This window comes from Opisthocomus hoazin, chromosome 6 (genome assembly GCF_030867145.1).
Source record: "Opisthocomus hoazin isolate bOpiHoa1 chromosome 6, bOpiHoa1.hap1, whole genome shotgun sequence".
In the NCBI taxonomy this organism is placed as follows: domain Eukaryota; kingdom Metazoa; phylum Chordata; class Aves; order Opisthocomiformes; family Opisthocomidae; genus Opisthocomus; species Opisthocomus hoazin.
Window position 1 is genome coordinate 71,957,608 of NC_134419.1, and position 26,390 is coordinate 71,983,997.

The 26,390-nt window shown below is 38.0% G+C and overlaps 1 protein-coding gene across 7 annotated transcripts in view; it reads left to right on the top strand.

Annotated features, from left to right (window-relative positions):
- ATRNL1 (attractin like 1) overlaps window positions 1-26,390 on the top strand; it is a 585,672-nt gene that overhangs the window by 485,976 nt on the left and 73,306 nt on the right. For 3 of the 7 annotated variants that reach the window (XR_012764308.1, XM_075423808.1, XM_075423809.1), the window contains one exon: window positions 1,205-3,118. The exons of the other annotated variants lie outside the window; for them this stretch is intronic. Coding sequence is in view for 2 of the 3 variants with exons in the window: in XM_075423808.1 (XP_075279923.1) it covers window positions 1,205-1,264 (60 nt within the window). In the remaining variant the exon portion in view is untranslated. Of the gene's footprint in view, window positions 1-1,204; window positions 3,119-26,390 lie in introns of those variants that run through there. 7 annotated transcript variants of the gene reach the window in all.

Consider the following 26,390-nt stretch of genomic DNA (forward strand, 5'->3'; position numbering starts at 1 on the left):
CAGAGAGAAGGTTTTGTGCTTTTCAAAATCATGCTGAAGATCAGCTCTCCTCCAGCTTAGTCTTGTTATACTGTTAGAGCAAGGCAGGACTGCTGCTTTATTCTACAAAGAGTTTGTGACCCAGTTGTTTGTCAGGATGGTGCAATAGCAGAAATTTGGTACATGCAAAAAAAATAGAGAAGATAGGAAATGACTGTTTTTTTAGGGGGAAGAAGGATGTGAAGTGAATACTGCAAAATAATAAAGGCAAAGATGAACTGGAGGTGACTGTGGGGCAATAGGTTGAAAAGGGGCAGGACACCCAGAACTGGTAGGGAGACTCTGGGGACCAAAACAGAGTTGTGAGTGCTGCAGGAGAAAGGCAAAGACTAAAAGCATAAAGGGGCTTGTGGACCTAAAGAGAAGGGTAGCAGGGAGAGGCTACCAGAAGACAGAAAGGAAAGAAAATATTCAGACAGAAGGAAGAAAGGAAGAAGTGAATAGATAGCTCAGGGGCAAAAAAAAAAAAAAAGCAAAGAAAGGATTGGAAAACTTCATATTAGAAGAAAAAGAGATGGAGGAAAGTTAAGCAAGCTAGATGATGCAGAATACTGATGGGCAGGTTAGAGAATGGGATAGGTTTTGAAACCAAGATTAGCTGGCATTTTTTTCAGGCAATCGTAAGTTGAAATTGCAGGGTTGTGGGTTTTTTTACTTTGTATAGCATTATAATGCACTGTTAAATAACTGTCTTGTTTCCTCACAGAGGAAACTCTCCCTACTCCACTAAAGCAGTTTAACTGGTTACAGGAACCTCCTCGTATTCTAGAGTTCTGTATTCAAAACATTTTGTAGTGTTGTGGTATATGGGTAGGGTCTTCTATCACAATTTTTATCACTTTAGAAATAATTGTCCAGGGAAAGCTAATAGGTGGTCTTTTTAAGCTGCTGTCGGCACAAGGAAAAAATATTGTGTTCATGTTTGTGGTTTTTCAGAAAGTCTATTTCATCTTGGAAACCTTTATCTAAAGAATTGACCAAAAACAAAACCCCAAAAACTATAGAAGGAGAAGCTTTTCAATACGCTGTGGTTTTAGTTGAAATATCGGACTCATTTACTGCTTTGCACCTTTGATACAATACTCTCATACAGTGGTCCTAAAGATAAAACCATTGTGGATTGTATTTGAAGAAATGAAGATAGTTTTTATTGGTGTTCTTTTAGGCTCGACCACAAGGACTGAATAATGCTCCCAAAGAAATACATTTGGATGAAGATGACTGAACATGCAGATCCAAAGGCCTTTTAGGATATGGTGAACCTTTGGCCTTGGATGAAGAATGTTCTTGGATGAAAGAACTCCAGCTGAAAGACTTTGTCTTTGCCTTTTGCCTAGAGAATTGAAAGATATGAAAGACAAAGGAAACAAAGATTTGCAGCTGAATGCTTGCAGGGTGCAGTTACAGTGGCTGACGCTGACACACAGCCAGCCTGCCTCATTACTGTGGAACATTATGTGCTTGTGCCCCTTATCAGTCTCCTGTGGCTCCCCAAAAGCCTCTCATGTGTGTTTATTTCTGTTTTCTGTTTGCAAATTGTATTAGCAAATTTTAATTGTGTAGTTTCTGTAGTGAAATTAGCACCTCTGGGATTTATGTATATCAAGTGTAGCTAAAAAGGTAAATGCAGAAAATACTCAGTATGCTTGATTCACCAGATTAGAATACTACGCTTGTACCTACAGCTGAACAGGTAGTTAAGTAATAATCTTTGTTTTTCTTCATAGTTAATTACTTGCTTAAGCTTAGAATGACAAAAGTTCACTAACTCAGTCAATGAACTGACGTTCACAATATGGTCAGCCATGGTTATCTGGGCATTCAAATGGATTTCTTACTCTAATGTATTGAGCTATGTTAAGTCAATAGGAAGACATCTAGTGACTCTAAGTTTCCTTACTAATTATTCAATAGACTTGAAATTTGATTAAATATTTAACTATTTCACTTCTTGAAGTGTCCTTATTTTCACTTTATTATAAAATGCAGCTCTACTAGACTGATTCTGTTCAGTATGTTAAAATAGGAATGAACCACAGATTTCATGTAGCAGTGTTTGCTAAGGTTGACCTTCGAAGTGTGTCTGTATGCATACAGACACATTACCTACATGTTAGCTACATAAAGTAATTCTGCTAATGTGTCAAAAAAAAAAAAAAAAGACTACATACAGAGAAATGCTATACCAGAGTCAAAGGGCTTACCTTGCCTTTGTCTCTCCTGGATCAATCCACATGGAGAAAGGCTTAGTGATTTTCACTGTCCTGGGTAGAATTCTATAATTCTTCTATTTTTGTACCAGCTCCTATGATGTAGTACCTTTTGCACCAGCTGGGCTTGCTTAGTGAGTCTGCCAGAATTCAGGCATTTACAATATCTCTATTCTAAACTATGGCCACCAGCATATGTAGCCACCAGATAAACTTCTCAAAGGACAGATCTGAACAGCAACTATTTAATCAAAAAACCCATCCTCCACCAGGGTAGGCTAGATGAGCCTAGCCTTATCAGATAAGAACATATTAGTTTACTTTTACTAAATGCCCCCTGCAACTTCATAAGAAAGTTTTTCTTCAACAGCTATTTCTTCTTGCCCTCCTACCCTATCTAGGTTTACAAACACAGTTCTGGAAGCTGGTTTTAGCCAAGAAGTGGACTTTTCTAAATAACATGGACATTGTCTCTTAACAACCCTTAGCTTTTGACCTGAAGTACTGAGAGACAATAGCCTATCTTCAATCAGTGATTTTGCTTGCATGACTTTTCTCCTCGCATCTTACCATGTCTCTTTCTCTCCCTTCTCCTATCTGGCCTTAACTGATCATAAAGATTGTGCATGACTATTGGAAGTGTCAATTACTGCAGGGTCTCTGTGCTGGGCTGATGAAAATAATTCATATTGAGATACATATGTATGTGTTTGTGCAAGATGGTAATATAACCTGCTACCAACTAGAAAATATGCTTTAAGACTATTGGAATGTGTGTATACATAAAGAAAGCTATGGCTAGAACTTTACCTGTCTAGATGCTGGACAGTTAAACTCTATTGTTTACTATTGATTGTTAATGTACTGATGTTTTATTACTGCTCTAATAAAAGAAACCTTTACCAATGCTTTGCTATTGACTAGCATGTATGGCAAAGAGGCCCAGGGTATTTCGCTTAATATGAGACAAAAAGCCAACAGACTTGTCTGGCTTGACCAAAGCAACATGTTTTTATGGTGATCATGACCTGGTGATCTGGGATATGGAGAAGGCTGAGGTACTCCGCAACTTTTTTTGCCTCAGTCTTCACCAGCAAGTGCTCCAGCCACACTGCCCACGTCAGAGAAGGCAAAGGCAGGGACTGGGAGATTGAAGAACTGCCCACTGTAGGAGAAAATCAGGTTTGAGACCATCTAAGAACAAGTCTGTGGGACCTGATGAAGTGGATCTGTGGATCCTGAGGAAACTGGCAGAAGAAGTGGCTAAGCCACTATCCATCACGTTTGAGAAGTCATGGCAGTCTGAAGTTCCCAGTGACTGGAAAAGTGGGAACATAACCCCCATTTCTAAAAAGGGTAGAAAAGAAGACCCAAGGAACTACAAGCTTGTCTGTCTCACCTCTGTGCCCAGCGAGATCATGGGGCATATCCTCCTGGAAAGTATGCTAAGGCACATGGAAAATAAGGAGGTGATTGGTGACAGCCAACATGGCTTCACTAAGGGCAAATCATGCCTGACAACTTTGGTGGCCTTCTACAACAGGGTTACATTTTTGGTGGATAAGAGAAGAGCAACTCATGTCATTTGTCTGGACTTTTGTGAAGCATTTGATACTGTCCTGTACGATTTCCTTCTCTAAATTGGAGAGACATGGATTTGATGGATGGACCGCTTAGTGGATAAGTAATTGGCTAGATGGTTGCATTCAAAGCATCAGTCAACAGCTCGATGTAGAAGTGGAGACCTGGCACAAGTGGTGTTCCTCAGAGGTCAGTATTGGGACTGGAGCTGTTTAACATCTTTGTCAGCAACATGGACAGTGGGATTGAGTGCATCCTCAGTGAGTTTGCTGACAATACCAAGCTGTGTGGTGCGGTCAACATGCTGGAGGGATGGGATGCCATCCAGAAGGACCTTGACAGGATTGAGAGGTGTGCCTGTGCAAACTGCATGAAGTTCAACAAGGCCAAGTGCAAGGTCCTGCATATGGTCCAGGGCAATCCCAAGCACGAATCCAGGCTGGGCAGAGAATGGATCGAGAGCAGCCCTGAGGAGAATGGCTTGGAGGTGCTGGTTGATAAGAAGCTCAATGTGACCTGGCAATGTGCACTCGCAGCCTAGAAGACCAACTGTATCCTGGGTTGCATCAAAAGCAGCATGGCCAGCAGAGTGAGGGAGGTGATTCTGCCCCTCTACTCCACTCTGAAACCTCACTGGGAGTCCTGTGCTCAGCTGTGCAGCCCCCAACATGAGAAGGATATGGACCTATTGGAGTGGGTCCAGAGGAGGCCACAAAAACAATCAGAGGACTGGAACACATCTCCTGTGAGGAAAGGCTGAGAGAGTGGGGGCTGTTCATCCTGGAGAAAAGAAGGCTCCAGGAAGACCTTACAGCAGCCTTCCAGTACCTGAAGGGGCCTACAAGAAAGCTGGAGAGGGACTTTTTACAAGGGGGTGTAGTGATAGGACAACGGGTGATGGCTGTAAACTAAAAGAGGGCAGGCTTAGATTAGATATTAGGAAGCAATTCTTCACCAAAAGGGTGGTGAAACACTGGCACAGGTTGCCCAGAGACGCTGTGGCTGCCCCCTCCCTGGAAGTGTTCGAGGCCAGACTGGATGGAGTTCTGAGCAACCTGGTCTGGTGGAAGATGTCCCTGCCTATGGCAGGGGATTTGGAACTGCATGATCTGTAAGGTCCCTTCCAACCCAAGCTATTCTATGAAAAGGAGGTCAAGTCAGTCATGAGTGAACTTGGTATAGCTATATGACAATTTTTCTTATCCTTTAGCCACTGTTAAAATTGACCAGCAGTTCTGATTTTACATCTTTCTTCCATATCGAGTAATGTTTTTGTGTGGTTGTGCAGCCCTCCCTAAGACTGGGGCTACATCTATTTCTGGGTCAGAAATGGAGTATTTGCTGTTGTTACAGAACCATTTTTTTTTCTGTGTGATTGTTCTAGATGCTTTGAAGATAAGAAACAGCAAACTTTTCTGGTTAGGTATGTGGCTTTCAGTCCAGCTTAGTGCTTTGTTCTTCTGGTGCTAGAGCTACCATGCTGTATTAAAGATCTGCTCCCAAGAGGTGAAGAAGAGTCAGGTTTAGACCACAAGACAATTGCTTTTTCATGTGTTTTCCAGAAATTTCTCTTACCCAATTTTTTCACTTTGCATTAAGTATCAGTAGTACTGCTATGTTGGTAAATCCGGTTGTTCCTTAATGGAGAGAATGTTGTGTGTATTTATCTCCTTGGTCACTACCAAGGCTTCATCTAGCTTCAATAGAAATTCACTATGCTTATTTACTAATACTGTAACTAATTAAAAGCACTATAAATCTATGACAGAACTTTAAAGGAGCTTTTAGAGGGATAATTCCTAGTTTTAAAGGGGGCGTGAGTGTGTGAGAGAGGATTTCCACTTATATTTTCCCAGTGTGCATGTGATTAGAAATTCTCTACTTTGATCACCTCTGGCAGGTCTGTCTTGACATAGAAAGGACATAGGAAACAACTTCTACTAAGTTCTGTTCTCTTTTTTTTTTTTTTTGGGGGGGGGGTGATGTGGGGTGTAGAATGCATCTCCCTTTGGTCTGCCTTCAGATGTGAACCTCTGTGCTTGACTTTTGATTTGGAGGTAGAAAAATTCTATTTTGTATTTAAGATGAGACCTTAAACGGATTTTTTTGTTAAAAACATTAAGCCAGCCTTAAACAAATTCATATGGGTCTTTCTTTTCAGTTCTGTTTTCTTCTGTTGGCTTTTCTTTGACAAACAAAAGCATAAGGGGTGACATATCTACTCCACACAGAGTAGATGCTTGGTATTGGGGATTCATTTATCACAAAGACAAAACATAACAAGATACTGAGGCAGAGGCTGAAAGTCAGAGAATTTGATCAGGAAAGATGATGCCCATTTTAAGAAACCAAAGTATTTTATTATTGGAATGAATCATTCAGGGAATACGATAGATTTTCCATTAGTGGAAGTCTTTGATCAAAACTGCATATCTTTCTAAAAGAAGAGCTGCCTCAAGAGCAAGCAGCTGAGTCTAATACAGGAATTGTTGAATGAGGGAGTTTTTCCCTTTTTTTTATGCAGGATGAGTCAGATATGGGTACTATAATACCACAAATGGTAGTAGTTATTGTAGAAAAGTGAGATTAGACTTTTGCTGCAGAAGTAGCACTTGGAGAAAATTATTAAAATGGAGCCTAAAGCAACTACATCTCATGTTGCTGGCACTGAAGAATGTGTATGATGAACATTATAGATAACCTTGGGTCTACAGGATCTCCAAAATGCCTGTTGAGGCAGAAGGGTGCCTCTATGTAGGCAGGAGACAGAAAAAAAAACTGCAGCAGCTTTTAGCTTCAGTGACCTCTGATGAGCTATAAGTTCACAGGGGTGATGTTACCGTGGATTTTCTTCTTTAATGGTTAAAATGTTTACAGAGAAAGACGTGGATTCTAGGTCCTTTTCAGTTTGAAGGGTTTAACCCTAAGTGTCAGGACGGGGCCACAGTTATCATGTCAGTATATATGTTGTACGAATATGATGTAATCCCTTATTTGATGCTGGGCCACTGTAATTGCCAGTGGCCAGAAACATAGCAGCAGCAGCGAACCTCTTGGTAGACTAGAAGCTAGGGCACCAACCGCTGCCAGCAGGTAAAGAGTAAGAGTTTTTGCTTCTGGGACTATTTTTGTTTCTTTTGTTTGATTTAATGATAGGCAAATGAGATTGTAAGACAGTGTAACATACAAGCTTGGGGTACAGTACAAAACCCTCTCACCTGAATCAGGCTGTGCCTTCCCTGCCTGGGATGTGCTGCTTGTGAGGTGACAGCTGAGGCCTACAGCAATGGCAGTCCTGCTCTCAAAAAGGTTAAATTACCTGGATTTCAACTAAGTACGTTCACAAGATTTCCACCAGGTAGAACTCTGCTATCACATGAAGACTGTTACAGGATTTAATCACAGCATCATCTTCGTCACTGCTGGATTACAAACACGTTGTAACATCGGAACCTGCATAAGCTTAATGCTGGACAGACCAACTCCTTTTGGCAAGTTATGCAAATTACAGAATTAATTTTGTTGACTTAAATGTCACATGAATGTTTATGTACCACAATAGTCTTTGCACTGTAGCATCTTATTCTCCAGAGTCCTTGTTAGTGGACACGGATAATAAAATCTTTGCGTACTACAGAGCTCACTCTTGTAAGAAAGGAGACTATTTTCAAATTGTTGTGTTTTTTATAGGCACCCTCATATCTTCTAGACACAAGGACACACTTTAAGTACATAAATTTCCAGGTGTTTTCCACATCTGCAGAGGCTTTCTCTGCTCTGGGTAGTAATTCCTTTTCATTCCTGGAGCTATGTGATGGTCACTGATGCCCCAGATCTTACTAATCTTGCATTTTTTTTTCCATGTACCTGACTTGTGCAGACGACTGCAACCGGAAAACTTCTACAACACTCAACCCACTTTTGTCTTTCTGGGATATGTAGGCTTCAGAGACAAAGTCCTCTACAGTATAAAAACTATCAGTCTTCATATATTATAGGCCTTTCCTGTAGCCTTATCCAATGATTCTGACCTTGTTTGGTCATTATCTGCCAGTTGGTCTTCCACGCAGTGCTGTTACTTACATCTCATCTCTTTAGCTTTAGTTTTTCAGCTGCAGTTGTTAGGAGATATCAGAGGAATTACCAGGTGATAATTTAACCATTCTTTTCTCCTACTACATCTCCCTTCCTTCCTGAGAAAGTTGGATCCTTTTTTTTACCTTGTTGTGTATTACTTTGTGAAAGTCTATTACTGTAAATATGGTCACATTTTTAACTTACTGATAAATGTCCAGTATTCCTGCTTCTGATAGGTGGAGCCATTATGCTGTCATTAATTGCTGTTGCTATATGATGTGGTAGAAAGGAGAGAGAGGGAGAGAGTAAAAAGAATCTGCAGAGGATAATTTTCCTTTGGGAGTGGGGGAATAATCTTCCTTCATCGCAGTAACAGTTTTTTTGAGAGCCCGAAAGGGGTGATTTGTTCCTAGATACTTTCTGCATGGGAGGCGTGAACCATAAAATGATCTTGACACCAGTACCAAACACGGCGGTTCTGCCTCTCTTGTTGTCCCTTTCTTCAGTTGTCCAACATGCACATAAGCATGTCACAGGCAGCTTTGAAGCTGAATTCCTTCAGGGTGTATGAGACTGGTCTGCAGTTCCGAAATAAGTCTGTCGTTCTTCTATGTGCCTTCCACTTAGTAACAAGCCATGCTACTTCCTCGTTATTAGAAATGTCACATTTCAATACTTCTTCCTTTGTGTCAACTTTTGTATTCTGTTGCTCTTCAACAATGCTTCAAAAAAGCTATATGCTTCAGAGCCTAACGCTGAAGTTATTTCATACTGCTGCTTCCAAGCAAGAAGGGTAAAATACAACTTTTAGAAGAAAAGAACTGAGATTTGAATGTTGTGATTTTTTTTTTTTTAAAAGTACAATCAGTGTTATCTGGAAGCTTTATGTGAGACCTTCAAGGGCACTCTGAAGTTAATATGCAAATTTAGGGAAATCGTGTGTCCACAGAAATTCTATCCCATCTTTTCCATGGAAGCTTCTACCCAATTTTCAGGTATTGCTCTGGCAATTTCAGCATTACTTTTTAATATTCTGAAGTAGGATGCCAGAGAAAGACTTTGTTTTATTTTATGACTTAGCTTGTATCTAGTACTTGCGTAGCAGGATTTTTATAGATGCGAAAATCTCTGAAAACAAGATATGAAGTATTTCTAATGATCACAAATTAGTACGTTTTTTTCCCTCAAGAAAACTGTCTTCAAAATTCATTGTTCACACTGAGATCCACGTTTCCATGATCCTAATTTTTCCCTATTTGTCTCCTTCATCCCCTCTCCCCCACTGCATCCCCCAAGATTTCATTGCCTCCTCACAAGAGTATTTACTTTGTGAAAGTATCCACAAGAAGAGGGGCTAGAAGTGGTAGTCAAGTGATAGGCTTTATTTTGTACAAAGTCATATAATTTAGTTTTCAGATAACACAAAAAACCCTCTAAACCCAAAATGCAATGTAAGTTGTCAAAAAGCTGACACTCTAAATACCAGAAAATATTAACATCTATTGTCAAGAAAAATAAAAAGTATGAATCACTCCATCTTCATGACACATTTCAAAACTGCTATACACAGCACAAATTATAGTGTTTGATGGTATCAGCGATAATAGTACTTGAGAGTTCCTCTCTGAGTGCCCAGCGTTACTACTAAAAGGGTTCAATTGTCTTGCCTTACACTATAGAGCTGCAGAAAAAAAATAAGGTTCTCTGAGGTCATCTTTGCTAAAAATAAAAGCTGATACAGAATTATTGTTAATAACTTCAAAGGAAAATAGTTTCATATTTTGTGTATTACATTCTTACTTCAAAACAAAAATTGTATCTATGTGTAAAATATTGATTTATTTTCTTAGTGCCTTACAGAATATTTCCAATATGACATCCCCTTTTTCACCAGTTATGTCCTACACAATTCTGTATTTTAATTCCTTCTGTTGTCAAGTTCCTGATAGGCAAATCAGGACTGCTTCCCGTGCTCAGCAGTCACGTCAGTCCCAAACAGAGGGGTCAGGAAAGGTCGAAATATAAAAATCTTGCCTGCCTGAAAAACTTATGAGGAATTGTCCTCCTTTAGAAAGGCCATCACCTTCAATTTTTCTCGCGTTGCCCTTGGCTGGTGGTCTCCTGTTTTCTGAGGAGGGGGAGAGACAGCTTCTCTGAGAACTTTAGGAGCTGGAAGTCTTTCTCTAAGTGGCCACTTGTAGGCAGCATCTTGTTTCATTTCCAGGGAGAGCAATGAGAGAGAAGTATTTTGCCCAGAGCAGTTCCTCATGGAAGTTCTGGAACAGAACATTATAATTTGGCAATACCGAAGGAAAAAAAACCATTGTGAAGACTCATGTGGGGAAGTCACTGTTACTTTCAGAGAACACCATTCAAAAGAGAAATAAGCACAAGACTGGAAGAGTTTGAATTGAGGGGTGGAGCAGAATTTGTTTTGTTTAGGTGATTCAAAAACAAATCCTAATTTTGGTGGGTTTTTTTTGAGTGGGAGGTGGTGATTGGTTGGGGTGAGGGTTTTTTGTTTACTTTTTCCGGTTAAAGGACCCAACTGTAATTCATTTTAACTCAAAAATAACATTGGCTCTCTAAGCTCTGGGAGATTTCACTCATAGTAGCAGAGAAAGTACTGAGATATTAACCATGTAATTATTTGGTTTATTATTCATGTGTAAGAAAGAAATGTAATTTCTGCTTTTAATGCTGAATTTTACCCTAACTGCAGGGGTGCAGCTCCTGCCTATGTAATGAAAAGTTTGATAGAAGAATCCCTGGGGAGGGTGGTTGCAAAATCCCTGTGGTTACTGAATGTTGAAATGGAGCAGATAGCAAGATGAAGAAGAGGGTAAAGAACATCATAAGGCCTGTTATTAATCTATTAACTTACCTGGAAAGAAAACAAATTAATTTTAAATCAGAAGAGAAAACATGGATACTTAAGTAGATTGCCCAACAAAGAGTATGCATCTTTGAGGATGCAAAGGTCATTGCAGAATCATTTTCTGTTTTCTGTGTCTCTGGGGTTAACTGCAGTATTAAAAAATACAGACAAAGAAGTTTTTTAATTATGTTCTGTTTAGGTTGTCTTCATCATTACAATGTCCCAATTGCCTCCAGCAGTTCATTAAGGAATGCAAATACTATGCAACTTGTAATTTGTTCTTTTGACCCTGCAAATATAAAGCAACTGAAAAAGATGGCAAGTTACTGATTCTGCTCCGTTTTGTATCCCTTTATCCTGTCCCCGATGCCGGTATGGAATTCTAGGAGTCAAGGGACCTCCAAATGCCATTAGAGATAGAACTACAAAGAGCCCAGCTGAGGGTGCAATTACTACAAATCCTGTTTTCTTAAAGTAGTTAACTTGAAGGCATTTGGTGTGGATATGATTAAAGTAGAATGGGAGGCAATACAATTCTGGGTTTTTTTGTTTGTTTTAGAAATTGAGGTCTGATGCGAGCTTAGTTTTGTCCAAGATGATCTACTTTAGTTCTTTCCCTCAGCGAAAGAACAGAGGATGGTGCTACAGTTAAATCCAAAGACATTATAAGGAGAAGTCACACATTTTTTGAGGCAGAAAGGTGCATGTTGGGTATGTCAGTGCAATATGGTAAAACAACTTCCGAAGTCAAACAATATAAGTACTGCTGTTTGAGACAGGTGAATGACATGGGTTGAATGTTCATGGTTGCAAATGTGGAGCCTGGAGCAGGTCAGTGTTAAAAGAACATATGAAGTGGCCTGTCACAATGGGTCAAATTTTTACTATGACTTTCTGTTATTTTTAAAACTTCTTTATTTTTTTCCACAGTGTGAAAATACTTTCAGAGATCCCATCTGGTTCAGTGCTGGCCTCCCTAGTCCTCGCTATTTTCTCTGTTTGAGTCTCCCTTTGTATTTCTGTCATGAGGCAGAGTTTTACAGTCATAGGTGCAAATAGGATTAGTTCTTGTAATAGCATTTTAAAGAGGCTTTCATTGGCACAAAGCACATTTGTGCAAAATGCTGATGATATAACCATGATGTTGTGCGTGTTGGATGATATAGACTGAAAATGAAGCTGCTAAGAAATCTTCACATCAAATGCTGTTGTGTCCAGGAGGAAATAATTTGCATTAGAAATTTTGCTGTATCTTGCTGCACAGGCTTGGCAGCCTCCACTCCCTCTGCTCTGTGTTATCTCATTAACGATATTATTCGGGAGCCAGAGTCAAACACTTACATTGGGTAACAGTTATGACTACTTGACACAATGTCAGTAAAATGCAATTTTTTCATGTAATTAGAATTTTGACAGGAAAGAGAGGAAGAGACAGAAAATGAGAAATCAGTTATTTCCTGTACCTCTGTCATTGCACACATTAAGCTTCACTGGTGCATTTTGCATGATCTCATGGCAGCCCCTGCACAGCAGCCTGATCTCTGCCAGATTTGAAGACAGGATGAGTAAAATCAGGGATGATGGATTGGAAATGTTGCTGGTTGGAACAGCAGACCTTTTAGACTTTCTACACCGTAAGAGGTCTGAGACAGAATACTGTAATTGTGATCTTGCTGGAAATCTACACTTATGAAAATTGAAATTTTAAGTAAAACTTTCCTAAAGGTAAAAAATTGCACTCATTTGCCTGGACCCTCTGTAGAATGACACTGCAGCTTTTCACAATGAAAGGGGGAAGTCAATGAAAATAAATTCTAATTTTCTTATGAAAATTGAAATTTTAAATAAAACTTTCCTAAAGGTAAAATATTGCACTCATTTGCCTGGACCCTCTGTAGAATGACACTGAAGCTTTTCACAATGAAAGGGGGAAGTCAATGGAAATAAATTCTAATGAGGATTAAGGCCATAATAAATTAGTTTGGTTTTTTTTTTTCTGTTTTGTCAAAAAAAAAAAATTCCACCTTAAAATCTTTAATATGGAGCTCAGATTTCAGAGATCAATGATCTCTGCATACAAGCAGACATCTGCCATCAGACCTCCATCTGGGACAGATACTAGTGAGGCTAATGTCCCTAGAATTAAAAAAAGTCAAGTTATCCTGTGTCATCTTGGAAGGAGGCCTTCATTAAGAACTGGCATGTCTGCTTATAGGAAAAATCAAATAATATATAAAGTTTTCAGCAAAGTGCATTTAGTCAGCACTACTGACAACACTATCCAAATTTTGTCATTGCATCAGATTAATTTATTATTTTTTTTTCTCTTACTGCTCCTTCACATTGGTGTGGCTACATAATTCTGTGAACTCCTGCTACGCTTTACTTGGGTTGTCATACACATTTTGGTCACAATTGAAATCAGAATTCCTGCTGGACTATGCACAGTGCAAGCTCGTGGTAAGAAGAATCCTTACCCTGACATGTTTGCTTTATAGCTGAATAGAAGTTGGCAAGGAAATAGAAACACGATGAGGTAAAGTTACTTGACCAGGGTCACAGAATAATTAAATGGCAGAGCAAAGACTTTTTTTAAGCAAAATTTCCATTTCATCTGGTCAGGTGAGATTGAACTCAGCAGTGTGAAATCTCTCCCTTTGCTTTAGGTAGAGATCTGCAAAAACAAAATAAACTTTCACTGAGCAAAACACTGACTCATTTTAAGTAAAAACCTTGTGAATTTCCTCTCTTGGTTCCTCTGTTCCTCCAGTTTTAGTTTTCTTTTTATAAGATTCACGTATTGCTTCCATATATAAAATTGCTCCATTCATATTTAAAGTTACAAAGTGATTATGATAGACTGCTTCTAATTCTTGTCCTGCACCTCTTGAGACTTAAAATAATTAGTAATAACACTATGATACTGCTGCCTTCTTATTTTTCTCCTAAGATCAGTGAAATTGGTATAAAAGCCTACCCGATTCTTTCCTCCAGTGCTTTTGGAAAAGCTCATACCATATCACAAGTAATATTATAACACATTTCTTTGTAGGCTCCTCCTCCAAGTTTGACAATAAAAACCCACCACACACTTAATTTGTTTATTTCATTGGAAGTGGAAGCTGTATTTTGATAGCTGGTAATTTGGTCGATATTGCATCTTGCTCATGATTTATGGGTGTAAGTGTATGTTTTGCTCTTCAGGCTAGTGCTGCGATCAATTTGAGTGAACTTGTCCATTATCTATTTGTATTGTGTTATTCAAACTAAAATGCTGGGTTCTATCTGATAATCTAAGCAGAATTCAGTAACTCAGCTATGTTCATTAATCTCCTTTTCCTAACTCATGTCATTCTTTTAATCTGATAGTCTGATTCAGCACCTTCCTCTGACATTTTAACTCTTTGACAGCATGATATCTTTAGACCGCGTCATGGTATTTTCTGCAGATGACGACAGAAGAATTTTTTTGTCTCATGTTAACAGATGTGTATGGCTAGATACTGATCATGTTAATTAGAATCAAGTGAAATAAATCTCAGCTTGGAAGGACTGTGTCCCATTGGAACTGCTGTTATAGCAAATACAGGAGGTGACAACTGAGTTGGAAAGTCCCCGTCAAAACAGGTTGTGCCAACCAAAAGCAAAGCATTTCATCGCTTGACTCGCAGGAGCCCAGACTTTGATCTGTGAAACCAAGCTTCTTTTCTGGTTAGTCATAGTTCTTCAGAAAAACGTGCAGTTGGACAGATGTTGAGAAAAACACCATGCTTAAGATTACAGTGAATCCAGACACAAAATTTTGTTTGAAATTGCCCCTTCATGTATTAATTTCTCCTAACATACTGATCCTGTCACTCTCAATTCATCAAACCTTAATAAAGTATGGATGCAACTGTTCAGGTAATGTGTAATTTAAGAAAGTAATGCAATATTCATATGGCAGTAATCCCCTTATTCTTCCATACTGATGATTCAACAAAATATGGAAAAAAGCGAAGTTCAATAGATGTTATGTTTTTTTCAATGACTAGCTAAAAATTGTCCTTATCAGAGTCACTCGTTAAAAGATTAAATCTATACTGATGAAGAAGGCTGGGGAAAAAAATAGTTGGATTTTATTTGTCTAGATTCTTGCAAAGTTTATCAGTAAAGTTTCTTTGGATTATTATAGTAATAGTGGGAAATACATAGTGAAAGGAACAAAATTAAGGTATTTACACATTTTGAGAAAAGTACAAGTATATAAAATGAGCCAAGCTGGATGTTTGGTGAAACATCAAGCATATGGTGAAGATTTCTGCCTTTGGTTATTCTATGGAACAGGGAACTGTAGAGAGCTATTCACTATCGCAGCTTTCAAATGGAGGGACTGTGTGTATTTTTTGATGCTCTTGCATTAGAACAGTGCTCAAAGTGCCACATTGGTACTCCTAAAAGCACTCCATGGAACTTTTTGTATAGATTTCACTTTTCGCACCAAGAATTTTAAATAACTGGACCCTCCTCTGTGTGTCAAGGTTATTGAAGATTTCTGTGGAATCTCTGTGAGGTGTAATTTATTTATCTGTATATACACAGCCTGTGTTTGCATGAGGGCTATACTGTAAGAGAAACAACAGTTAATGGATGATCAAGTCAATTGGCAACTTATTTTTTCTAGGTGTTGGTAGAAGTGTTTATGCGTGCATGTTGATGGTAGATTAAAATAGCCATTTTCAGCTATAAGTTTAGTACACCACTGTTATCAAGTGATCTGGAAACCTCTCTCTGATTTCTGTTAAAGCTCCATCTTTTTGCCTGTGCATCACGCGTCTAACGAGTTTTACTTTTTTAAAAATTTAATTCAGTGCTTTCAGTTAGAAAGTGAAGCAAATTAGCAGGTATTTGCACCATAGGCAGAACAAAGCATCTGCACAGCTCTATGGAAACCCTGCAAAGAATTCCTGAAACTTCATAGCATCATACTAACATCAGTACAGGATCCAACAGACATAAATGACAGCTCTATAATTTCACCTTCTAACATAATATTCTTGGAACCTCATAAAAATGCAAAATGAATTCTTGCTAACAAATCTACGACGTTATATGTAGTTATGTGCTCTTCACTTACAAATGAGGATTTTTTTCAAGAAGGATTTAAAAGATGATGGAGAGAGGGTCAAACCACATTTAGACTTGAAAAACATCACCAAAAAAAGGAAAATTATAAATCAGATGGGTACATATCAAATTGTACTCTGAAGCATCTCCTATATGTTGTTTGAGGATCAGCGATGTGCAAGTCACTGGAAAATGGGCTGGGGAGTGATTCTTATTCTGCTAGAAGTATATTAAAATCCACTAATATTTCATAACAGTAGCATAAGGGGGAAATAATTGACTGTATCTTGTCATGTGGGAATACCTTATAATCTAACCAGAAATCAAACATAATCATATTCATCTATATGAGATGTTTATAAACTGTCAGAAATTAGGTCATAGGAGAATAATACTAGTTCATAAATCAGTAAATGAGATCAGATAAAGAAATCGGTGAGATTTTTTAAATGCATGTGGAATGCTTTTGTTCTCTTTGCTGGCTTGCGCTCTCTCCCCCCCCCCCCCCCCCCCTTTTAGGATTGTTCATCCATTGGCTGAATGTTTAGAGAGAGGAATATATAAGATGTAGGATTTGTGAGAGCTTCTGACATTTATGGTATTTTTGATTCACACTTTTATTAGACTTGTCTGAAAAATAATTCATTATTTCAGCTTTTCTTTGTAGTTCTCTAAAAACCTGCCATAATCATCAAATAGATCAGGGCATGTAATAAAAGCCATACAGCCAGTAGTAGAACATACTGTCATATAACCATTAAGACTGTTCTAAGAGCCAAAATGTTGGAACTAAAAGTATTTTTAATGACTTGAAATTGCTTGAAGTGCTTTCTGAGACTTGAAGGGTGCTGATTTATTTATCTAGTGTACTTACCTAAATTAATTTGGATAGAAATACTGCGGTTTTAATCCTCTTATGGCAAAATTTATGTTAGTATTTTTAGATGGCATATCATTTTGTCTGAAGGATAGAGTTAAATAACACTGGTCTGAGTATTGTCATTAAATAAGAAAATGTGGATGAACTAGCCAAAAAAGCATTAAGGAATGCAGTCTTACCTGGATTATAGTGATCATTTTTATAAGTGACCTTGCAGGAAATGCAAAATTTCAGTAGTATCTTCTCTCTTTCTCCTGTTAATTACTTTTTTAGCATGGAAAAAGTGAGTAATGCAAGTACATCAGCAGCTGTTTTAATAATTTGTATCATATCTACATGAATGAATTTTTTCTTCTATCTTCCTTTTCTTTTTCTGTAATACATTTACTGAGATAGAGTGCATTAACCTGTTGGAACATACTGTACATGTTGTAATAAGCCAGTTAAAGGGCTCAATGTTTTCGATTTTACTGTTTTTTCTGTTGGTGGAAAAAGACTGCTTACCTGGTTTTAACTTCTTGGTAGTGATTTTTAGCCTTATTCTACTCACTGCATTGCTTCTTTCAGGGTATTTGGTAGCCTAGTGTCCAGACTGCTGCTTTGTTAACCATCACGGCGATAAAGCTCGTCTTCACCAGTGAGAGTAGCTCTTATCAGGACTTTTTCCTGTCATGTCACATAGCTCTCCCAGAGCAATTTCCCCCAACTCCCATCTACCTCTTACTTCCTACGTGGCTGATAATCCTTTTCCATTCATTTCTCCTGAGCACTGCCTCATTTCTGCCACACACACATCTTCATGAGCTAGACCTTTATTGCAATCACTGTAGTATCTGAATATCCTTGATGATCATCTGTCCCTTCAATGGCAGGTTTACCTGCCAGCAGATACAGGCTTTCCGTTGTACGTACGCTTGTTTTCGTAGAACTGGCTCTAGTAAAGCAGAGCAACCCACTGATTTATACACAGATTGAAAAAATATTTGTTTCTGTTGACTCTTGATTACAACTGGTACTGCCAAACTGTGACACGTTGTTCTCTTGGTAGAAATAGCTGTATTATGGAGCAGGCATTGGTTGTCAAAGTCTCTTGGAACTGGAGAAACTGTGTCACAAAAATTTTACCAATGCAGAATCTTGATGCTGAATAATAGACTTGTCCTTCCTCTTTCAAAATCTAGAAAGCGCAGGTAGAAATACACACCATATCATTATATGCCTACATATAGTATATAGATAGTATAAATAGAAGGGTCTGAGAATGTGAACCTTCCCATCATTGTGATTAATTTGTTTATATCTTTGGCCTAGCTATTTGATTTCTCTTAGTTTTCCCTTCTTTCAATATGATAAGAAAAATAAAATCTGGGGGGAAAATTACTTAAAATAATGTTTTATCTCATCAAAGAAGGAAGAATTCGGCATTTCTTCTTTTCTGAGTCGTGTATATAGATTCCTGAACATTGAAGGGGAGGGATAGAAAATAACCTTTCAGTTTTTTGAAGAATTTTTTTTTTAAAAAGTGTAATAGTTCACTAGCTCATGAGGAATCTTGAAGTCTTAAAATGTCTCAAAAAAATAGCCACATGCTGGTGAGATGACTTTGTGGAAGATTTTATGGTTTCAAAAACCTCATGGAAAGTGATATCTTTCTACATTTTCTGTTCTAGCATGTCCTAGACCCGTAAAAAACTTACTTATTATTTCACTCATAACTGAAGATTACTATGACAAGCTGTGCCTAATTTATTTCCCTACTTAAATGTGTCTGCATTATGCAACCTCTGCCAAAACAGCGGTACCTTGGAACCTGTTTCTAATTGCAGAAAAGTGGCTCTGGAAGCACAGTACTTTATACCTTTCTGTGAGCAAGTAGTGAGAGGAGTTATTTTTGAGTTCTGGTTTTCTTCATTGGTAAAGTGGAGGGATTTTTAGATCAAGGAAGAGAAAGAGCTGATATAAAAAAAAAGCCTTCTCCCTGGAAGGGAAACAGTGGTCATTTTTCGTGTAACAGTCCTAGTCTTCCAGCAAAAACTGAGACAAGATGGTTAAGAGGTTGGAGAAATATATCCTGCTTACACAAAATTTAACTCACCAGGCTGTTAATCTCATACTCTGTAGGAAAATAAAGATTTCCCAGAAAGGCCATGTATTTTATTAAACTAATACATTTCTGAAATGAAAATCAGTCTAGCTTTCAGGCAAACAAGCCCTTTTTCAATCTGAAAAAGGAAATAGCAATCTTGAAGTTAAATACAGGTTGTAGACGATTAGTCTGTTTGGTTAGTGTAACTAACATAAACGGTTAGTTTGAGAGAAACTAGCTCCTGTGAACAAAGAGGCATGCTAGCAAAGGAATATGCAGTTTGATGTTCTCAGCTGATTAGTAGCAGTAATGGCTTATAATATTTTCAGTCCTCTGCATCAGGCCACTATCGCTTACACCCTTTACCTGTGCACTTTTGCTTGTGTCCCCCAAAACTGCTTGGACAACCACTCTGTTAAATGAGTTGGAAAAGTTATCCTACTCTAGAAAACCTCAACCTGCTTTTATTTTCCTGGGTGATTTTTAAGGGAGGTGATTTTGGCAGTCCAGCTCTCAGGGTAGGACCACACCGACAGCTGTGCTGGGAAACCTAGCAGGGCAGTGTGCTGCGATGCAGAGGTGAGAAGGTAACGCCAATTCTCAGCCCAAGAGTTGAGCAGTTAGTGCACATCGAATTTCAAAGGAGATACTGTGCTCTGAACCTGGTATCTGAAGTTTGTGGGGTTTTGTGTGAAATAATTTACAGTGATTTTTACAGTAAAGTACCACCAGCACACATGGGATGATACAGCACACATTGCAGACAGGGATATGTCCTTTAGCCTTTGATCTAGAGCTTCAGCACTGTCGTTACAAAGGTTTTCAAAAGTATCCTAAGGACCTTAGGGCTTGAATATGTTTGGCAGGGGAGAAGAGGACTGGAGCTCAGGTGCAGGAGAGGAAAAGTGTCTGTAAGGAATGAAAAAAATGAAATTTATTTGGGTTATTTGCCTTACTTCTGCACTGTTTGAGGTATTCAGTATATCCTCTGCTCATTATAAGAGCTTTTTCATAAAAGAAAGAAAGCTAAAAGGCCTCGTAATTGCTGTTCACTGTTACCATAGGTGACCATATAAATTATGGGAAGATTTGCTGAAACATAACATTTTTCTTCACATCTGTTCGAGGAGAAGGGAAAGGGGGAGGGGGGTGGTGTTAAAACTCTCAATAAAAGAAAAGCAGCAGCAAATCTGAAAAGCACACTTTCATTGGGCATCCCTTTTGATAAACACACAGAAATTAATTGTAGCCAAGTTGATGGAATAGGTTCTAAAACACTACAAGAAAACATGCTAATAATACAATACTTTTTCTTCCTTCAGTTTCATGTTTAATAGCTTAGAGATTGAGTTTTTTTTCCATTTAAGCTAATAGTTAATGAAATCTTGATGCTGGCTACCATGTAACTTCTGTGCTTTATTGTTATGAGTGATCCTTTGTTCCTCTTTTTTCCTTTCTTGCTGTGTACTCTGATCTGGTGTCATTACCTCAGTCCCATGTGCGTTACTGCCTGTAAGGCTGGCAGCAGCACGGACTGCGTTTCTGCAGGAGTTAGCCTGCCAAAGCAGAGATACTTGGTCATTACAGGAATTGGCAGATGGAGGTGCTAATTGCTAGAGACAAGGTTGGAGACAGGGTTCTGCTTGCTTTGTAAAGCTTCATAAAAAAAGCCCGCAAACCACTCTAACTGAAGATGAGGAGCACAAGCTGGCAGCTCTTTTTGAACAGGAGAAGTGCTAGTGCTGCCCAGGCAGCTTCCATGACTTCAGGGGTGAACGCAGGGGGTTTGCCTTGCATCTGCCTTGCACTCACTTGCCAGTAATTTTGTTCCTCTCTGTTCCCATGAGGAATGTTCTCCTTTCTCTGCAAGCACCTCTCCTTTTCCCGTGTCAAGGGGTAAGCTGTGATGCTGAGGGCATGGTTCAGCCTCTGAAGCTAGGTCACAGCAAACATCACTTACTGTTTAACTTTGAACAAACATGGCAAACTCCTCTCATGTGACACAAATATTTTGTTTAAAGAGCAGATACTAGAGCAAACCAAACTAAATATTTACTACTTAATCAAAGGTGAATGCCAGTCCATCTGTAATAAGCAGTCTTATTTATCTGCCATAAAATCCAGGCTGTTGGGGCATTTCTCTTTTCTTCTCATTGCTTTTCAGTTAGAAACTCCCATCCATTAAGTAGTCCAAAGGGAAGACACAGTTCCTCCATAGGATACATACTGATTTGCATTCAAATATTCTCTGTAACATACATGTTCATAGATTAAATTCATCAATATTTCCTACTTTGTTTCACATTTATAACATCAGTGGTTTCCAGCTTTTAAACTTGCAATAGTTTTTTTTTGTATATTTAATTCCATTCAGAATTTAAAAGATATTTGACATAGTTGTTGAACCTGTTTTTGTCCTCGATTCCAAAAAATCACTGTAATAATAACCTGTTCACTTTTAAGAAAAGGTTCACTATAAAAGAATAGACTTGTTATAACCTGAGTTTATGTGCATTTTTCCCAGCATGCTACCGACTCACTTAACATTCAATACCAAATGCAACTATAAATTATCCTGTAAGATCTACAGATATTGGAAACATTTAAAAGTTTCTCACATCAGTGCATTTTAAGCTTTACTAACTACTGTATATTATCAATGAAGCAGGTAGTGCACCTTCTTGTGTTATAATTGCAGGGTAATAATCTGCATATAGGAATAAAGGAGAATTATATAGCTAGCGGCTTCTACATGACAGTAGCATAATTTATTTTGACGATTCTGTATTGTGTTTGCTACATGAGTCCTTCAGAAGAAATGGTCAAGAGCTGTTATTTTTTTACTTGGATATTTTGTGAAAAACTTCTTAAGAGGAAGATCTAGATCTTAATGCATAAAATTTGTAGAATGACTGCCGAAGTTGAAACTTCATTTCAAGAAGCACTGGGCTTTGTTTAACTCTGTATTTTTAGTATCCAGAGTTACTGAACCAGACTTTACTTAATTAATAACTATAGGATGTGTGGCAGTTCCAGTGCTGCTTTTTCTATTAACTTGCAATTTCCTTTAGGAAATGAATAAACTGGGTGGGGGGGTGGGGAAGGCATGGCTGCTGAGAATAAATGTGGTACCACTGTACATTGCCAAATTCATTTGAATGAGTTAACAAACATGGTTTATAAATTGAGTAAGTTTAATTCCATAACTCATGCAACACGTTTTGTAGGAAGAACAAAAGCAGAAGAATATTTAAGCTGAGTATGGACTGAGATTAAGAAAGCCAAGAGATCATTTCTAAATGTTCATTAAAATAGTATCCTAATATTAAAATTCACTTTGTAGTTTATCACTATCAAGGCTGTATTTACACAAGTATTGAGACATATTTGAAATAGAATTCACTTTTTTCGATGTTATCTCTGTTGCTTCCATTGAATTTGCATTTTGTCACTGAAAGCGGCATCTGGAGTGCTCTGGCTGTCAACAACTTCGTAAGGGTGGGTCAAGACTTAAAAAAGTTACCTTTGTTTGAAACTGAAAATCTACGATGGAAGTGTAAACTGGTGAAACCTGTGGCTGTTTCCTGAAAGTTGCATTAAAATTAGAGAGACTGAACCACCAAACATTTTCCACATGGGTGAAGGACACTATTAATATTTGATGTTATTTAATGAATAGTTTAGTGATAGTTTTGCCCATTAAATTCAGTATACTTATATTCTAATCTGTGTTTTAAATGCTCTAATTTCAAGAGGGTATCACTTATTTATAAGGAGGTTTTGTATTTAAGTAATTCAGTTAATTGTAGGGACTCATAGCTGAAATATCTTGTTTTCAATTGTTATCAATTAAGAATAGCACTGAAGTAGCAATGTTGTGTGTTCAAATACCTCAAACACTAAAACTTTCTCCAACTAAATATTGCAGGACCTACATTTATTGCCAATATTGGTATTTTTAAATGTATTTGAATAGGAAAGAACCGTACTTCTGTTTCTACAAAAACACCTTTTGAATGTGTACAGTGAGTTTTCCACAAATACTACTGATTTCCCATGTTTATATTGCACATATGATTCAAATATGATTGTTGAAACCAAAGCAATTATGGTTAGGCAGCTATCAGAAATGAAGCTTAAGAACTTAACAATCTCACATCTGCTGCAATAATTAATCAACTGCTAGTACACTTCTCATCTGAAAAAACCACACCTATATAAAAGTTTTTATTATCTACATGTAAACATAGGACTACTAGGTCTGAACATATAGTATCTTGATAAACTGCAGGATGAGTGTCGATGTAGTTTCACTCATTTAGCATGTGCTCATTAAGGAGTCAGCCCTGCTTCCAGTTGTTATTTATTACACACCTATGGTCAGTTCCTGTGTTTATAGTCTCTAGTGTCATAGATTCATCATTTATGTGGATACCACTTTGAAACATTTGTCTTTTGTTTAATTTAAGCTGTGTATAAGCATCTAGTCATTTGTGTACCTGAAATGATTTCTTGTTCTTGATTAACATGTGCTAGTGAGTTCATCTGAGTGTGTCTTGTTATTAAGCTTCTTTATTAAAGTCGCTTTTTAATTTCCTGATTTAATTAAAGATTTCTGTTATTTTTACAATCCTCCTAGTTGTGTGATGGCAATTGTAGTACCTTTTACTCTTTTGGTTTCTTGTAATTTATCACGCTGTCAGTGGAATTGTTGAACTATTACTTTGTATTTAGGAACTAGTAATGACTGACTGAAACAAATGATGTTATAATAGCTAACGTGTATTTGTAGAATGATATTAAAGTACTATCTTTAAAGTGTGCTGAACATAGGCATTGAATGAAAAGCGACATGTCATTTTGGCCTTTGTGATGGATGCAGTAGAATGAAGGTGTTTTAGATTTAATTTTGCTTAGTACAAAATGCTGACTGTGTTTTTTTTACATCTGTTCTTTTATTTCTGTGTTCTGCATTTAATCAACACTAGTGGAAGAGCACCCCTTCCTCCCATCCCACCCCCAAATAATTTTGGGGCCAAATTTGCTGTTGGTTAGTCATTTACAAGTTCAGTATGCACCTGTGTTTGCCTACAGCTGAATGAGCAGTCAAAAATTATTGATGACAGTGGCAGCTGGCAAGAAAAGTTGACTTCAAGTTATTAAAAGTCATGATTTCATAAAAAAAAAATAGAGGTTGAATGTGGGGCATTAAATAGCTACAATAACTTAAGGATCCCAGGTAAAAACCAGGACAAAAGGCTAATTTGTATCCTGGTGTTTAAGCACTCAGATAAGAGAGGAAGTCTCATTCCTGCTCCTACTTACTAAATCTTGCAAGCAGTCTTAATGATAGTGTCTGTCCATGTGTCCTGCGACTAGAATAAAATAAGTTTCATCGATGACCACTATGTCATACTGTTGGCTTACCCTGGTGGGAAAACTGTCTCCAAAAAAATGGTGAAGTTGTGTTTGAGTGTCCCCAGTTTATGGGAAATTGGTTCCAGGATTTACACATGCTTGATGAGTAATTTAGTTTAAAAGATTTTTTTATGCAAAAGGCATGTAATGTATCCATTTTTAACATGAGGTAACACACATTTTTAACGACTCAGACCCCTGTGTGGGATTTAGATGGAAATGAGCTGCCCTTCCTAAGAGACTCCAGTTTCAGCAGAATGTAGGTGGTAACTAGATGCTTATCTGCAAATGAGGACCCCTTCTCTGAATGGAGGCAGCTTAAGTGATCAGAATGGTTTCTGACCCAGATGGAGAAGCTCAGCAAGTTGATGGACCCTTGTCCTGGTGTTGGCTGGGGTAAAGTTAATTTTCCTCCCAGTAGCTGCTGTGTTTTGAATTTAATATGAGAAGAATGTTGATAACACACTGATGTTTTCAGTTGTTGCTAAGAAATCAAGGACCGTTTTCCAGTGTCCCATATTCAGCTAATAAGCAGGTGTGCAGGAGCTGGGAAGGGAGCACAGAAAGACAGCCCAAGCTGGCCAGTGGAAATATTCCATAGCATGGACATCATGCTCAGTTTATGAATGGGAGTTGGCCAGGGGGCAGGAATCCTCTTTTTCTGCGAGTTCAAACTTTTCCATGAGTTTGGTCTTTTTTTGGGGAATTCTGCAAAATCCATGAGGTCTGTCATCGCTGCTTGGGAACTAGCGGGTTTGTCATCAGGCAGTGAGAAAAATAGTGTTGCGTATAGCTTGTTTTGCATATTCATTATTATTAGTAGTATTAGTATTTCTTTGTTGTCCTATTAAACTGCCTTTATCTCAACCCATGAGTTTTACCTTTTGTCCATTCTCCTCCCCATCCCGCTGGGGGGAAAAGGGGAGGGGTGATCGAGCGACTGTCTAGTGCTGAGTTGCTGGCTGTTGGGTTAAATCTGGACAACCTTCCAAGGGAAAGCAGCACAGAAACAGGCAAAGAAATTTTGTTGCTTAAATTACATGTCTAAATTCTGATGAAGTCTGCGGTATCAGGGAACCATGATTCCTCATCTCCCATCTCTGTAGCAGTAGTCTCGAGGAAAATGCCTCAATTAACATCCTATAAATTAGTACATTACAGGTAATCCATCCCGCTGGCCATCATATGGTCGTATAGCATGCACCTAGACTGTGGGAGATATAGGCGCGGTTCCTTGTTTTTAAGCAAAGCAAGCAGGACTTCTATCCTTATTTCTCACATTCCTGGTAGAAGTGTTTCTGCAAATATTTGGCCTTGCCTCAATCTTCTCTCTTACTCCATTCTCAAGACAAAACTTATTTTTTTTATAGGAAAAATTTTGTAACTTTTATCTTACTAGCCACACTTACATATTTGTGATTATCTGCTTGTGCTTGTAAATTAACTGATTGGAAGAAAGCCTGTAGGATTTCTATTGCAATAGGTATGAACATGAGATTAAATGTAGAGACAGGAAATCTACATGCAACAAGAGCTATGACTTTGACCATTTGGAAATAATAAACCAGATATATCTAAAAGATCATGCACTCTCGTATCTTCAAATCTTTCTTGAGAGCTGCCCAGAACAATATAATAGGCAGGTCTCAAACATGTAAAGCACTTCACCATGGGCTTATTCATAATCAGTGTCCATTTTCTTACAGATTATTATGCTGGTACAACATCAAGTGGCTGAGTGACGTTAAGTTCAATGTGGCAGATACCGTTCAATCATTTGTTTCAATTTGGGAAGCTGGAATTAGGTTGTAATTAGCTGCATCAGTTCATTTTGTTTTCTTACTCTGACCTGACCACTATGGCAGAATATGAATTGCATGGCTGCAGTTTTTAGAATGAGCTAGCTGCCAACTCTTTGATTTTAGTATTGATTGTGAATAATTTAAAAAGTGTACCCTAAAGATTTATAAACCATATCCTATGAAGAAACTGAAAGGTCTGTAGATACTGTAGAGACTTTATGAATCAACATGTAAAATTTTGGTTTTGGTATTTAATATACTGAAAACATTTATTTGATAAAATAATACTTTGTTTTATTGCCGTATGTTTCAC